General features: G+C 43.3%; 1 protein-coding gene across 22 annotated transcripts in view; it reads right to left on the minus strand.

The window, feature by feature from the left end:
* The window catches only part of RIMS1 (regulating synaptic membrane exocytosis 1), a 326183-nt gene extending 320248 nt beyond the window's left edge, over positions 1-5935 (minus strand). For all 22 annotated transcript variants that reach the window (XM_048496050.1, XM_048496001.1, XM_048496133.1 and 19 more), the window contains exon 1: positions 5368-5935. In XM_048496050.1, coding sequence (XP_048352007.1) covers positions 5368-5540 — 173 coding nt within the window. In that variant the 5' untranslated portion in view covers positions 5541-5935. The remainder of the gene's footprint in view (positions 1-5367) is intronic.
* Between the last annotated feature and the right edge of the window lie 9760 nt (positions 5936-15695).

A 15695-nucleotide genomic window follows, 5' to 3' on the forward strand; every position in this document is an offset into this window, starting at 1 on the left:
CTCGAAGCGATTTACAATCAGCTTCCCTTCCCCCTCCCCAAAACAGACACCTTATGAACTAGGTGGGACTGAGAGAGTTCTGAAAGAACTGTAACTAGCCCAAGGTCATCCAGGTGGCCTCATGGGCAGCCAGTGCTGGATTTACCTCCAGGCTTGGCAGGCTAAAGCCTGGGGCCTCCAGCCAAGGTGTATAATATTTTTGACAGAGGTGTATGGTCTTTATATATGTATTTTGTTTCAATCACTACAGTATTTAACAATATGATCTCATGTCCTTAAGAGGAGGAATTGTGAATTATGGAATTTTAAGCACCCGTTAGCATCCTAAGCTTTACTGAATTTTGTTTAAAACTCTGTTCCATTTACTTCTAGTCGTGAGGGTGGAGCATTGAAAGGGGCCTCACAAGTGGAATAGCCCAGAGCCTCTCTTCAACTAAATCTGGCACTGTGTGTGAAGAAACAAACCTAGTTTGCCAGATTAGAGTCTGCTGCTCATGTGGAGAAGTGGGGAATCAAACTCAGATCTCCAGATTAGAGTCCACTGCTCTTAACCACTACCACGCTCTTAACCACTGTACCACAAGCTCACCTCGTTCTTCTGATGTTGTGCATTTTCTGTAATCTGTAAAGAAAAACTTGCATGTAGAAGATACAGTAGATTTCGATATGCACATCACCTTTGTGCTGACATGGATGGCCGTGGGAAGCCTAATCTTGTCATATCTCAGAAGATATGCAGTTGGCCCTGGTTAATACTAAGATGGGAGATCACAAAGGAAATCCAGGTTTCCATGTAGGGACAGGCAATGGCAAATCACTACTGAATGTCTCTTGCCTTGAAAACGCTATAAGGCTGGAACTTGATGGCACTTCACACACACCATTTTTGTGTGCTTCTCCAGACGTAAAGTTGGGTATGCTGGAAGCCCCAGAACACATACTCAGTGCATTTGAACATCCACTTCTTGAAAGTTCTAGCTGTATCCATATAAAAAAATACTCTAACGTTGATCAGTAACTTAATGATACTCTATTCTGAACACTATTCTGATATTCTATTCTGAACACACCATAGATATGATTGTTGCCCAGTCAAATTTCTACTGTGTTTCTCCAAAAATAAGACAGTGTCTTATATTAATTTTTGCTCCCAAGATGCACCATGTCTTATTTTCAGGGGATGTCTTATTTTTTCGCTCCACAGCTGCATGCTCTGGTGTTCTGTTCGACGGGCATGCTTCCAAGCAAAAACTTTGCTACGTCTTACTTTCAGGGGATGTTTTATATTTAGCACTTCAGCAAAACCTCTACTACATCTTATTCTCAGGGGATATCTTATTTTCGGAGAAACAGGGTATGCCAATTTTATCGAAATCCATTTTATTCAAAGAATTTGGTTTATGTCTCAGATCCCCCTAATAACAAGCTACTCAGATCCCTCTGACTATGTGTTAAGTGTCACCATATGACAGATTAGCCTATGCTTCTTGTGATCAATGAATCAGAACTGGCCATGTTAATATTTCCATTATATGAATTTTGCCACATCTGCAAACATTCTTGGGAAACTCAATAGATGAAGCATCAATGAACTTTGGAACTGCTATGCCAGAATGACATACAACATACTGAAAGAATAAGTATGAATATATTCAGAATCCTTGCTGAAGTTGTTAAAACTGCTATAATAACACCTCCCCCCCCCCCAAAAAAAACCCCTGTGTAAGCACCTCTGTTTATAACTGAAACAAAAGATAAAGATAGATTGGTTTGCCTGCAAGGCTCACTCAAGGAAACATAGGAAAATGGAAGGAATGCAAATGTGGACCCACAGCAGGCTTTAATGATCTCAAAGAGTTTGGATGACTTCAGTGAACACTAGAGGAAAATATGCGTCTGATAGGAGCATAAGCCACCTTATGCTGATCAAGTCCACAAATTCATTTTTGTGGAAAAGTGACCACAAAGAGACCTTTTCTCCTAAAAGTGTTGCTCTCCTCCAGTTTACCTGCATTTTAACATGAAGCCCAGACATAGACAACCCCAAGGGCAACATGGAACAATTAAAGTCTGCAACAGTCTTAGCACGCCCACACATCTCAGCTGCTCCCAACACCTAATCCTTACACCATGGCCTAAGAGATTTGCTTTCTACGCTTTTAAAATTTGAAACATCAAGTCTGACAAAGAGTCCTGGTGGGCTCGGAAGCTTGCACAGCAATCTGTGCTAATTTACTTGGTCCAACTAAAGGTATTCCAAGGATTTTGTTCCTACTTATGTGCCTTTAACACCAACCAGATACACAGGCATGCATGTAAAGGTAAGAGAGTCAAACTAGTCAAAAGTTGGTGGACAATGTGCATCCAATGCTAAATATTCTGTACTAAATGACTGAGTTTGTTATGATGAACATGACCCCTTTCCTAAAGAACAAACCATGTCTGTCACTTGACCTGTGCCAAGTTTTTGCTTAGCTGAGATTCAAGCTCCTAGTTCCTGAAAGGAAAAGCTCACCTGAAGTCACAATTCCCTCTACCTGATGCAGCTGCAAATTTCCTATCCATATGCTTGTGAATGAAAAATGATATTGGGCCAGCTTAGCCTTCTGGTTCCTTTTGGTTATCAAATACCTTTTGAACACCTGTTAAAGCAAGTTTTGCCCATCTAGCTTTCAAGCTTTCAAAGAGCTATTCCTGCTGCGTTCAGATGTTATTTTCAAGAAAAGAACATGAGCTCTTTTAGCAGAGGCTTTGAAACTTCTCCTACATCTTTCTGAAGGTCAGAACAGTTGAGCCTTTAGAATGGAGAGGGCCAACAAGAGATGCCAGCAAGGCCAACGCACAAAAACAGGGTTGCTCTGGTCAGCACTGTTAGAAGCCCCTCCATGCCTTGGTATGATCTTGTCTTTAGTCACCAGGCCCAGACAGCTGTTCAGCATAGTCAAGGGGCAGGCCTGTGTCTAGGCTGCTGTCTTCCTGCTCACTGTGTGGGTGGCATCCAAACCCTGCTGGCTATGATTCTGTGGCTAAACAGCCACCCATGGTATTGATTCAGACTCAAAATCCCACCAGCATATGCCAAATGTAGTGAGGTAGTCAGAGTACTGGACCAGTTCCTAGAAAACCAGTTTTAAATCCTAACTCTCCCATGGAAGCCTGCTAGATCATGCTGGACAACTCACACGCTCTCAGCCTATCCTAGCTCACATATAGGAGGAGAGAACCATGTTGTATGCCAGTTTGGATCCCCATCGGGAAGAACAGCAGTAAAAGTAAATAAATACAGACTTCAGGCAAAGCAATACTTCTCCAGCTAACCTACCTCGCAGCTTACTGACTTTACACCATGAAAGGTAAAATACAAATACAGCACTTTTTCTTTATTGTCAGTAAATTTACATAAACCAGTCAACTGATATGAAACTGAATTCCCAAGCGTACTTACAAAGAAGTCAGTCAACTGAACTCCAAAGAAGCATGTTAGCATATGTTAGCAGCCTACAGCCAGCTATAATTCCTGGGAAGTTTAACTATAGGAATGGCAGAGATCCAAAGGATGGAGAAGAAAGAGTGGAGTACTGCAATCTATAGTATTTGGAGCAATGTGCCTGCCTATGTACACACACATTTACTCATCAAGACATGCTTCTCCTGTTAAGTTCATGAATGGTTCGCTGTTCCACTTCTTGCTCCTTCCCACAAGCACCAAAAACAATCAGCCACACCCCAAAGGTTGCAAACGGCTGACTTCTATTCTCACAGAACTTAACCCTTAAACAGTGCCAAAGCCAAGCAATAAAACAACCCATTTCCTCCCCAATTGCTAGGCCTTTGTGTACATTTGTACTATTAACAGCTGCCACCAGGATTGCAGAAATTCGAATTCCCACATAGATCGGAGAGGGAAGAGATACCCACCACCATGAAACAGACACTGCCCCAGCAACGTCACTTGCAAGACACAGCACAGAAGTTGGAAGCCTGCAGGAATTCCATATTTCTATCTATTGTAGATGATACTATTGGCAGAAGGCAGAGACAGGGGCAAACAGTGGAATTTATACTTTAGAAGGCATCATTTATGTCTACACCTTTGTTTTGTAAAATCCCACCACATCAGATTCTCCTAGAAATACAAGAAAATAGAACCCAGGGCCAGAGAAGGGAATGTTATGAGGGCCAACATGAGGCACAGACACAGATACCTAGTCTGCCATTTCCAACCAAACGTAAATAGGCCTGAGGGTAGTTATATGAAGAGGAAGCCTGATCCTCAATAAGGGCCCAGAGGCAATCTATACATAGGAATCTGTCTGCTGAATCTGTCTGCCGAGCACATTAGAATTGAATATACTTATTTGCAGAAGGATAGAAAACATGGTCTTATAAGTTATTGGATTAAAAGAGAGGTTGGGGCACAGTGAAAGAGATGACAGGTTTCAAGTAAATAATGGAAAGCTCCCAAATATGGCATCTCTCAACATGCTGGACCCCTCCCCAGTCTTTCTGCAGAAAGACACACAGGCTTAGCATAGACACAGTTTGCTCAGTTCCATTAAAAGGCATATCTATCTATGCATCCCTTTTTTACAAGGCAAGACATGCAATTTCCTGCATTTATTATACATGCTGAAATCTCCCCTTTGCTACAGGAACAGATACTTGTTCTCTTCCTCCATACTACAGCACATAAACCCCAGCAGGAACAGGTTGAGAGAGGAAGGGGGAAAGACCCACCCCAAAAGGAGAATTCCTGCAGGTGGTTGATATAACAAGGTTTTCTCTCTCTCTCACTCATACACACCCCACAAAGTCCCACAGTGCCTCAGCCTGACTCCCTCTGAACCAGGTGGGGGCAGCATGGCTTTTAAAAGACTCTTGACTAGGGAAACCCCACCCATCATACCCTCCCAAAATAGGCTGGGGCTTTTTAAAAAAAAAAGCCCAAAGAAATTCCTGAAGATAAGGTCCTCGGTTCCTAAGGGAAAACAACTTCCCGCCTGTTTCAGGAACACACGTTGGTTCCTATCTGAAGACCGTGGCTTCCTTTGCCTTACAACACTGTGATTTAGGTGTGCCCTGGCAAGATGTGGGAGAGAACCAGAAAAGGAAGGGGACTTCAGGGAAGGGTCTATGGCCGAAGTTAGCTCCAGAGTGAGGGAAGGCAGGCGAGTCTTTGGGAGCCAGCAGGTCCCTGCATCTCCCTCCAGAGCGTGGCCCCGAAGCTCGCCACCTTCCTCTTCCTCCCCCCTCCCCTGCACCATTCATAAAAGTCTCTCTCTGCTCTAGTGGCTTCTTCTTCCTCACCCCGACAGGACCAGTTTCCCCACCCAGAGGCGCGGAATGACTGCCTGGCCTCGGGCTTACTTGAGCATGGCCTCTTCTTTCTCTTCCTCTTCCTTCTGCCGGTCCATCACTGCCATGATGATGTTCCGCTCCTCTTCTGTCAGGTGGCTCAGGTCGGGCAGCTCCTGCATGGGGGGAGGCACTGTGGGTGGGCGAGGGCCGCGGGGCCCCACCGAAGCAGACGACGAAGACATTCTGGGGGGGGTACCCTTGCCTTTCCCCCCTTGATTGTTTTATTTTATATATTTTTTGCAACGTAGCCCAATCCCTCCTCGCCTTCTCTTCTTCCCTTTACACTGGAGTCCTCTGATCAGTAGGAGCGGCGGCGGCGGCAGCAGCAGCAGCAGAAGAGGCGGAGACGCAGCCTTTCATGGTTGCTCGCATCCCCCCTGGCCCGGGCTGCTCCCTTTGTTGGGCCAGTTCTTAGGGCGACCTGGGGATGCCCCGCGGCCTCTGGCAGCCCATCCTCGGCGGCTGGGAGGAGGAGGAGGAGGGAAGAGCCCGGCGGCAGGCGCTCCGGCTCCCAGGCTCTGTGCACCGTCAGGGTTGGAGGGGAAGGGCGGATGCCGCCGCCGCCGCCGCCGTTCAGATGCTCGACTGCTGCTAGCACAGGAGCGACAGGGGAGGGGAGGGAGTTGGGTGCCAGTTAGGCGGAGTCCAAACTGCTCGGCTCCTGGGTGATGCCGAGGGCTGGCTCTCGCCCACAATACGGACAGCTGGCCATTCCAGGCGTGGGAATCATCCACACCTTGCCTCTGCTCCCGGAGAGAGAACCTTGCGCTTTGCAACCAAAGAGGAGGAGGAGGAGGGCGATCTCTCTCCCCTCCCCCTTTTAGAGGCTGCAAAAAAAAAAAAAATACACTTACCTGGCAGTGTGAGCTGGGGAAATCAACGAGATTTTCTTCGAAGAAAGCGTGGTTAGGATCGGGCCGCCAGGCTACCATTCGAAGCATTCTTACTGGAGGGCAAGCGCCACTGGAAATAAGTGGGACTTGCTCCCGAGTAATTGTGGCAAGGGTTCCAAACATCCTAGCGAAAGAGGAAACCTCTTGGATCTTTCTTCCCAAATGAGCGGGGGGGGGGTCATTGTACTGCTGCCATCCTGAGCATACCGACTTGAGAGAAGGAAAGATTGGAATCAGTAGGGTTTTCTTCTGAGTAAATACGGCTAGCTTGAAGCTGTCAAAACGCCATTTTAGCCTCTGTTTGAATGTTCGTGTGAACGTTGTGGGGTACAAAAGTCAAGAGCGAGTTTCAGATCCGTGGTACAAATCTATATAGTAGCCATTATAAATTTCAAATTCAGTGACTTGCTCCTTGGATCAATATCGGCCTCAATTACTCCACCTGTAATTTGGGATTAATACCTGACAGTGATTTGAGAACAAACAAATGAGGGGTAAACTGGCCTGGGCCTCATATACAGAGGAAATTCAGGCAGGCTATTACAGCGGAAATAAACCTTGCACAAATTCAAAATTCATTTTTTAAAAATGATTAGATATTGACTATTTTTCCAAGCAATTTTGTGCTTTTCCCAGGCAATTATTTGCTTCCTTTCCCCAAATCCAGTTCTTTGTGGGAAAAAAATATTATTTGCAAAAGGTATTTTGTATTTCTCCTGGCAACACTTCCTTTCCAGACTTGTGTCAATATTAAGTCCTCTTTTGCATTTATATACTTAAGTGCTGTCTGTTATATCACACATTTCCTAACTGACAATCTTTTTTGTTCAGGGAATACTAGGGAACCCATATCAAATATGACACAGTCCTATGCCACCCAATCTATGGGAAAGAGCTACCAATAATGACTGGGGAATGCCTGTGTGCATTCCATCAATTATGAGTGTTCCTGACTTGGTGGTGCTTACTACATATTTCATTTTAATCCACCAGATGTATTGTGCCGTCTTCTGTGCTTAGCAATCCATTTATATCATTGAACATTATTGTGTTTAATGTGTGTCTGTTCTTCATTTGTTCAATAACAATTAAGATTATATTTTTAAAAAGAAACATGACAATGTTAGCATTCTAGTGTCTTTCGGGATTTTTTAAAAAATAAAACAGGAGATATTTATGCTAAAAGGTGGTGCTTAAACTTTTTCACACCCTCCATTGCCCCATTCTAGACTATTCAACATGTGTTGCTTCTCTTGAAGGAAAAAAAGTACTTAATGTGTAGCTAAAGAGCTATAATCATTTTTTCCCCAGCAAATGGAGGTTGGTGTTGGGGGAGGGGAATTGTTTAAGAGGGCGGAGTAGATGCATTTATTTAATCATGTACAGTATTTACATAACCATGCATTGTCCTCTCCCCTCTTCCATGTAAGATGTATCTGAGTCCAATGGCTTGTTGTATTCTCAGACCATCAGTCGTGGCTGAGATATCCACTCTTGATTTGGACCTGCCATAATTTCTCAGTATATTGTCATTAATACACCTGTTTTCTGACCATTTCCAGCCATTGTACCAGAAGAATTCATATGGAAACTGGACTAAATGTGAATGGATTCAGCATGCCCATGGCTACTAATAATTTGGCAGACATGACTATATTTCCAGCCTCACAGTGTTTTGGGGGTTAGGGCAGCTGCTATCAAAAAGCAAGCTTGCATCATTTGTCATGCACCAAACCAGACTCACTTCACCTGACATGTATTATTGTATGCCAGGTTTCTGACAACCCTCCTCATGCTTTTCGTTTCAAAACAGGCATCCAAATCAGGTTTATCAAACTTCTGAAAAGATGTTATATGTTGCTGTGGGGGTTGCAAGTGATATTGGTGGGTCACAAGCTGTACTGGGCAAAATCATTTCATTAGATGGTGTCAGTCCTGATTGGAAGCTACATCTTATCACTTGTTCCTGCTCTCAATTATAGAAAAGCAAACGGATTCTACTATAATTATACAGTTAATAGACAGCAGTGGCAGAATCCTAGACTGTATCACTTTAAATTTCTGGTGGGGGGAGAATTTTTTTCAATGTGCCCCCTCTTAAGCAAATTAACAAATTAGGAAAAGGCTACAATTCTCGTGGCCTGATTTTACAAGGAGAACCATTAAAATATCACCAGTACATTAATTGCAATCTAGTAGTACAATCCAGAATTCTCCACATCAGTGGAGCTGAAGTAAGAGCATTAGAACAGTCCAGCTTGATCTGTCCAGTAATTCACCTTGTCCAGCATTCTGTTTCACACAGTGGCCAACCAGTTATTCTATAAGACCAACAACAGGGCATCGAGACTGAGGCCTTCCCCTGATGTTGCTTCCCAGCACTGGTGTCCAAAGGTTTGCTACCTCTGAATGTGAACTATTCAAAAACTACCTGATTCCCTTCTCCACTGCAATATACAACCACTCACCTGTTAGTCAGATCACTACAATAAAACTGTAAAATTAAATATATTACAAAGATTCTGTTTGCAATAGTAAATGTGAATCTGGGAGAAGGTGGGAGTAGGACATGTAGAATTCCCAGATATACAGCTGAGTAAAACTGGCAGAACCTAGTGTGATCAAGGCTAAATTTGCGCTAGGCTTAAATTTTAGAAGCAGTTGTCCCAAGGTACGAGCACACAAAGTGTGGTTTATGTTGTCCAAGACTGTTGGGTCAATTTGAAAAAAAAACATAGAATTGGACAGTATAAGTCAGTCTAGTAAATATTTGCTCCATTTTGCTTCTGGGGAATACACTTTAAGTCCAACCAATAAGAAATTGTCAACACAACTACACTTTGTTCATCCCTATTACTGTATAGTAATACACAATACAGATAACTGTGAATGCCTTCTTCAGAGGTTTATATATAGCTGGTATAACAGGCAAGAAAATATGAGATAGTTGTCATAAAATGTAACAGAATTAAAAGCCAATATGATTTGGAGTGATTTTTAGCCATTTACTCTCTTCTCAATCGTCCTGTTCATAGGTTCATTGTAAGTATAAAATGGATTGATTGTCTATGTATGCCTCAAATTCCTGATGAAACAGGGGCATGAAAATCTAATAAACCTGCAAGATCTAAAGTATTTTGGGGCTTTTTAAAAAGTTCCCTAATGTCAGGCTGAAATCTATACCTGTTACTGATAGTGCATGTGTTTTGTTTAAAGCATTGGTTTTTGCCAGGATTTCAATATCATTTTAAAGAAAATGATATTTACAGATGCAGCACCTCCCACTCCCTGAAGAGAGACAGAGGCCCAAAAGGGAGGGAAGTGTGTTGCTGAAGGGTAGTAGTTTGATAGCAGTTGATGGCCTAGGCACTCCCTACCTCACATTTGTTTCCCAAATGCTGGGTCACCTAATGTCTGGGGCTGGGACCACACCACCCCTGTCTTTGCTCGGAGGGCACCACCCACATGGAGCCAGGTCAGCTGGGATAATGCAGCAGCTTCAGGGCTCCTCCCTGGCCAGTCAACCATCCAAAAAGGGGGTGGGGATGGAGCCACAGCTTGCTGCAGACGCTTGTGCCATGAGGGAGTTGGGGGGAAAACGGCACCTTGGGGAGCTCCCTGATTCTGCCGCATGCAGATGAAGCCCGGTGCGGGGCTGGGCTCACCCCTGCTGAGTCAGCATGGGCAGACGTGTGGTGGAGTGACATTCAAATTTCTTTTATTTTACTAATAAATAGGCCATAAAAAAATTTAGTGGGTCACAAAGGAGAGGTACTAAAATAACCGGGCCATGGGGGAAAAAAGTTTGGGAAACGCTGTCTTAGAGGTTACAGAGGAAAGGCAGGTTCACTTAAATGGCTGTTTCAGATACAAGATATAGCTTCACTTAAATATGGCTGTTTCAGTTTCCAGATTACTTCACATATACCGGTAGTTTCACACATGCACAGGTGTCTCTGTTTAGGGTAAACCTTATCAATATGGTTCTGAATACTCTCCTAAAACTCCCACCCTTAACTCCAAAGGGAATCCACGCTGGCTTGGGACAGATTAAGCTCTGGGGTTTCACTAAACCTCCTCTGCCAGTTAAGCTAAACACACCCTCATGAGCTCAAAGGTACCAGTACCTAGGTGTGGTCTCCTCGTGAGACAATAGCCAAGCATTCTATGTGCTTAGGAGTGTCCCCTCGAGATCAGCTTTCCTTCTTGTTTTCCACTCACACCAGACCTCCTAGCCTGGTGTGAGTAGTGAAAACAAGGCTCTTTCCCCTCATCCTGAGATCTCTTTGAGAATACAGACCCTTAGCCTTTTCTTCCTTTGTCCCTGGCTCTCTCTCTCTGCCCTTAGACACGATCTCCCCTGACTGAATCTGAGGACTGACAGGGTTTGTGTGACACACAAGCTCTCAACCTGCCTTAAAATCAAAACTCAAACTCGTAACACTCTCTCAATTCTGTCAGGCTTTTCCTGCTTTTGTATGAGCCAGCACACCCTTTCTGTGGCTCCAAGCTACTGCATTTCAACCAGCCAATCAGGTGTTGCTCTGGTTAACACCTTTTCAAATTAATCCTATAAAACTCTAATCCATCACAATAGACATTTGGCATTTCAGTGCTGCAAAGAACAGAAGTTTTAAGGTAGTATTTCACTTCCTTTGGATAAATATTAGCAGCAAAAAGTCTTAGTTTTAGACTCTCCACTATGAATGGTGAGATTCAGGAAAGGTTTAAATCCAACTTTTCAGCTGGAAGTTGTAACTCTCATACAATGTGTACATGCCTACCTGGACATCCAAGAGCAGCAACACAGCTTTGGGCTGATTCACAGTAATGATTTTTTTCATGTTACAAAGCATAGTGTAAACTGGATAGTAGTACACAAAATTGAGCTGGAACTTATTTCCTGGATTGTGACTTTACTCTTTGACATCTGACTTCCATACATACAGCCCTGTTCTTAACATATTCTAAAAATCAGTTCCTGGAATACTTCCTTCAGAAAGTACATGACTTGAAATCTGTATACATTCTGTAAACTGGTCAAAAGTTAATCTTTCTGAGAGAACAGTGAAAACAATCATTATGTGAGAGAGAGGCATTTCCAATAGGATTCCCAACATGCATACCATGAAAGTAAGGAAAGGAGAGATGTATACTATGTTCTACGTAAAGATAATAGTTTGATCAGTTGAAGTGCAGAAGTTGAGAACACTGTCTGCTTCCACATTAGAATATAGTCCTAAATGAATATGAGAATTATCATTCATGTTTATGCATTGCCGTTGTCTGTGCATTATTGAACATGATATTTTGATACAAGGGCACTTATGCCAAAATGTATTTTCACTTTCAAATGGATTTGGGGGGGGGGGGGGGGCTAGGTAGACACTAGAACATGGACAGAGCATTCTACAATTTAGAAAAAAGGTCCAGCATGTTTTGTTCTGTGATGGAGGCGTATACAATCTACTGTCATCTTTATGTAGAACACAGTATAGTTGGTGCTGCCAGGAGAAAGGAAAGATGGAATAGAGTGGGCAATGGATAAAATGGGAAATCCCTCTCCCCACTTTCAACATCTAGTTCTAACTGTAAGCAAGCATGCAAAAGGAATCTAAGTCGAGCAATACATCAGTGTATTCCAGGTAGAGGTGTGTATTCGGCAAAACTCTGAAAGGCCGTTTCCGCACGGCGGCGGAAACGGCGAGGTCGGCGCATTGCGCGCCGACCTGAAGACGCTGGGACCGTCTGCATGGACGGTCTCTTGAAGCAGTTTGGCAGCCGGGCTGGAGCGCCGGCGCCTGTAGCCGACTGCCAGCCTGGCGCTGAGCCTCCGAGCGTCGCCGAGGCCTTTGCAGATGCCCTGACCCTGCGCCGCCTGGAAGCAGGCGCTACAGGGCCATGCGGGCGTGGTCCCCAGGCTCCTCGCGACGCGCCGGGAGGCCCGGGGAGAAGGTGAGTGCCGGCGGGGAGGCGGCATGAAGCCGCTGCCGTTTCCCGGCAGCGTTTACGCCAAGGCAAGCTTTCCTCAAAAAAGAGCTGGGAAGCGCCTGGGAACGCCAGGCTTCAGGCCGGGCCGGGCGGCGCTGGAGGGTCTCCATGCGGCTGCGTTGCAGCTGCGCCCCCTGTGCGAATGGCGGCCTGGAGACGGTGTTTTTACTGTCTCCAGGCCGCCATGAATTGCCCGTGCAGAAACGGCCAAAGTCAATTGGTGAAATGACTATATTCCCTGGAACAGAGTTAAGTATAGAAAATTTTTCTGTGTTAACTTGTCTGCAGAGGAACCCTTATGCATCTTCTCTGGAGTCCAAACTAATGGTAAATAAATCTGGGAGCATGGTACATGATTCACTCAGTGTATACAGGTTACAACAAGCCAGCCTCACCAACCCATCATGGAATGTGACACCTATACTTTGAACACTCTCCTGCAGATGCAAATTGGGGTGAAGCTTAGTTGTAATGGGCAAACTATCTTCTAGAGAAATTTCATACAGCTTTGTTCAATAGGTAACCTTTGATGATCTTTTAAGATAAGATAAGAAGCATTTATTGTTATTGTGCACACACAACGAAATTTACAAGCATTCCCTGATGCACACTATTCCCCGATGCACACTATTTGAATAAAAGATTCCCAGAACGAGGTCTGACAACCATAAATCAATCAATCAACCTTTATTACGGTTATAGACCAGCAGATAATATATTTGCAATTAAAAAGGACAAAATATATTAAAACTATGCAGTATTGTGATAGACATGTGACAATTTCCTCTTCCAGATGGGGTTCTGATAGTCCTGGAAACCTGCTTGGTATAATATTCACATAAAAATCTTCCCAGAATCCCTCTCCAGAACTTCAGCGGGTGCTATCATTTCATTTTATGCTTGTGTTCACTGCCACTAAGGAGTAGAAAGATTCTTTTTTATACATGAATCCCTAGGAACCAGCAGGATTCATTGAAAGCTTAATTTTTCAGTTTGTAGAGCATTTATGGTTCTGTAGTAAACTAAGGTCCTTGGGAATGCTTACTGTGTATAACCTTGCTGCCTTGCAAGAAGGCTTCAGATATTTTAAATTATGTTTTCTGGCAAAGTCATATGTAGGTGTTATATCTTATGATAGAATATATTAACATGGTACCTGGCAAGCTGTGGTTTAAAACCTTCTCCCATGCACCTCAAAGGACTATACCAGCTGCCAACAGGCTAGCTATTAGCCTTGTCAACATTCCTCCAAGAAAGCCCAGCTCTGTTACATTAAGTTTAATTGGCAGTAAGTCCCTGATTCCCAAGATAGAATGGCGATATCAGCAGCAGGCGGAAAAATGAAAGCAAGCAAGAGACAGGCATCCAGATTGTTCCTGAACAGGAATATAAGAAAGGAAAGGCATCCCTGTAAAACTCAGCCCTAGCCCTCCAATTTCTCTGAGTAATCCTCATGCCTTTCCAAGCCATGCTGAGAATAATACAAGATACAAAGTTCTCTGCTGGACAGGTTGATGGTGATCTGTGGGAGTGAATGAGTCATGTGTTCTTTTTCATAGACAGATAAGTAGCTGATGAGGTTTAAACTTTCAGAGGCCCAATTGCTCTGCAGGGCTGATGTCTTGTCCCAGGAAACTGATGGATTCAGCGGGCTTTCTAGTGGTAAGCTGTTTAAAGCTCTGAGCAATCTGTGGAGTACAGAGAAGGCATAGACAACTGGCATTCCTGTTGACTTCCCACATAATTGGTAATACAGGAAAGTCAAAAAATCAAGCAACAATGATGAAGGAAGAAATGATAGGTGAGGAGAAAATCTCAGGATATGCATAACCCCAAACAATCTCAAGTTCTTACATCTTACTCTGTGGAGGCGGTGGCAGCAAAGGAAAATTATGGTTCTGCCATCACTGTACCTTTAAAAAAATCAAGTAAAATTGTTTTGAGATGTGAGACCTCTATTGGTGCTAACTCTCAGGTTGATCCCTGTTCCCCACACTGCACTCTAATGTTGAAGCATTGTTTCTCTCAGTCAAGCTCCAATATCAATATGGTGTACTGTACTAAGTTCAAAACTCTTTTAAGCATAGGCCAGTCATTTCAGCAACCTCATGAGGGTTTTGTCAGAAGAAAATGATTAATTTGTCCTGTACCCTTGAAATTTAAGAAAATTAATAACATGAGCAAGGGGTTCAGTTTCAACTTGGATTAGGGAAGGCAAAGTATACTCAGAAATATGTTTCCCATTGAAACCAATGCGCATAGCTATAGCTGATTTCCTATATACGATTTTTTGTAAAATGACCTGAAACGATTGACCTTTTCATCCCTATATTCCTAGTGAAAACTTCATTGAGAAAGGCAATGGGACCAGCCAATTTGAAAAATTTGGTAGTCACCTATAAAGAAACCCTCCCAGACAAGATGTTTATGCCAACCATGAGTGTCCCTTTCTTGTGCACAGTGCTGAATTAGGTGATGGCAAGTAATGATTGAATTATTAAATTTCTTTTAGCTGATTATAATTCTGAGGTTACTGTGAAAGTAGCAGAATTTTTAGCTATTGTTGTCCTCCGAAAGGGTTTTACAGGATGAGTGAGTTAATTAATTGATTAATTCATTCTATGGTGATAAAATTATTTTATCCTTCTTTTGAATGCCAATAAAGGTTTTTGATTGATTGAAAAAGTTGGGTAAACACGTCAAACTACTACATTTTAATCTAGCCCCTTACCTCCCCTCATTTAAGTGAAGCAGACGATTGTTTCAATACAAAGTGCAACTAACAGTTGTCTTGATTACACAATAAAGTGTTCAAGTAAAGCCAAGACATTCACTTTTATTTCAGTGTAATTCTGCCATGGTTTTGCACAGAAACTTCTTGCTGGATAGGAATTTCTTTCTATTGGGCCACCTATTTAGGAAAAACACAGGAGGTGAAAAATTATCAGTATCCTGGCCTTCCTACCAGTTTTCAATGCCATCAAAAGCTTTATCTGAAAAATATCCTTGTGAATCTCTTATCTGAGCTAATATCCCAGAGAGAATGTGGCACTATGATCAAGTGTTACCACTCCTACCTGGCAGGCAGATTGCAAAAGACAGTGCTGCAGAGCTACTGCTCTGTGCCGTTGCATTTATGCTTTGTGATGCTGCGGAATTCTATCTTGTACCGTAAACTATTTAATATCTACAGCAAGGAATGGTCATCTAGAGATTGGGGTGAGAGGTCATCAACATGCCTGTCTACATCAGGATATAGGTTGCTGACAACAGGAGGAGGCAGCTTATGGGGAAAGAGCTGTAAAGAAAACGGGGTGGATTGAACTAAATTGACCAATGTTCAGAGATTCAGTCAGTAGTGGCCATTTTAATTACTGTGGTGATGGCCCATCTTTGAAATACCCTCCACAGAGACATTCATGTGACCTGTACTTCTTTTATCTGTTAGGCAGT

Source organism: Sphaerodactylus townsendi, linkage group LG01, assembly GCF_021028975.2.
Source record: "Sphaerodactylus townsendi isolate TG3544 linkage group LG01, MPM_Stown_v2.3, whole genome shotgun sequence".
Lineage (NCBI taxonomy): Eukaryota > Metazoa > Chordata > Lepidosauria > Squamata > Sphaerodactylidae > Sphaerodactylus > Sphaerodactylus townsendi.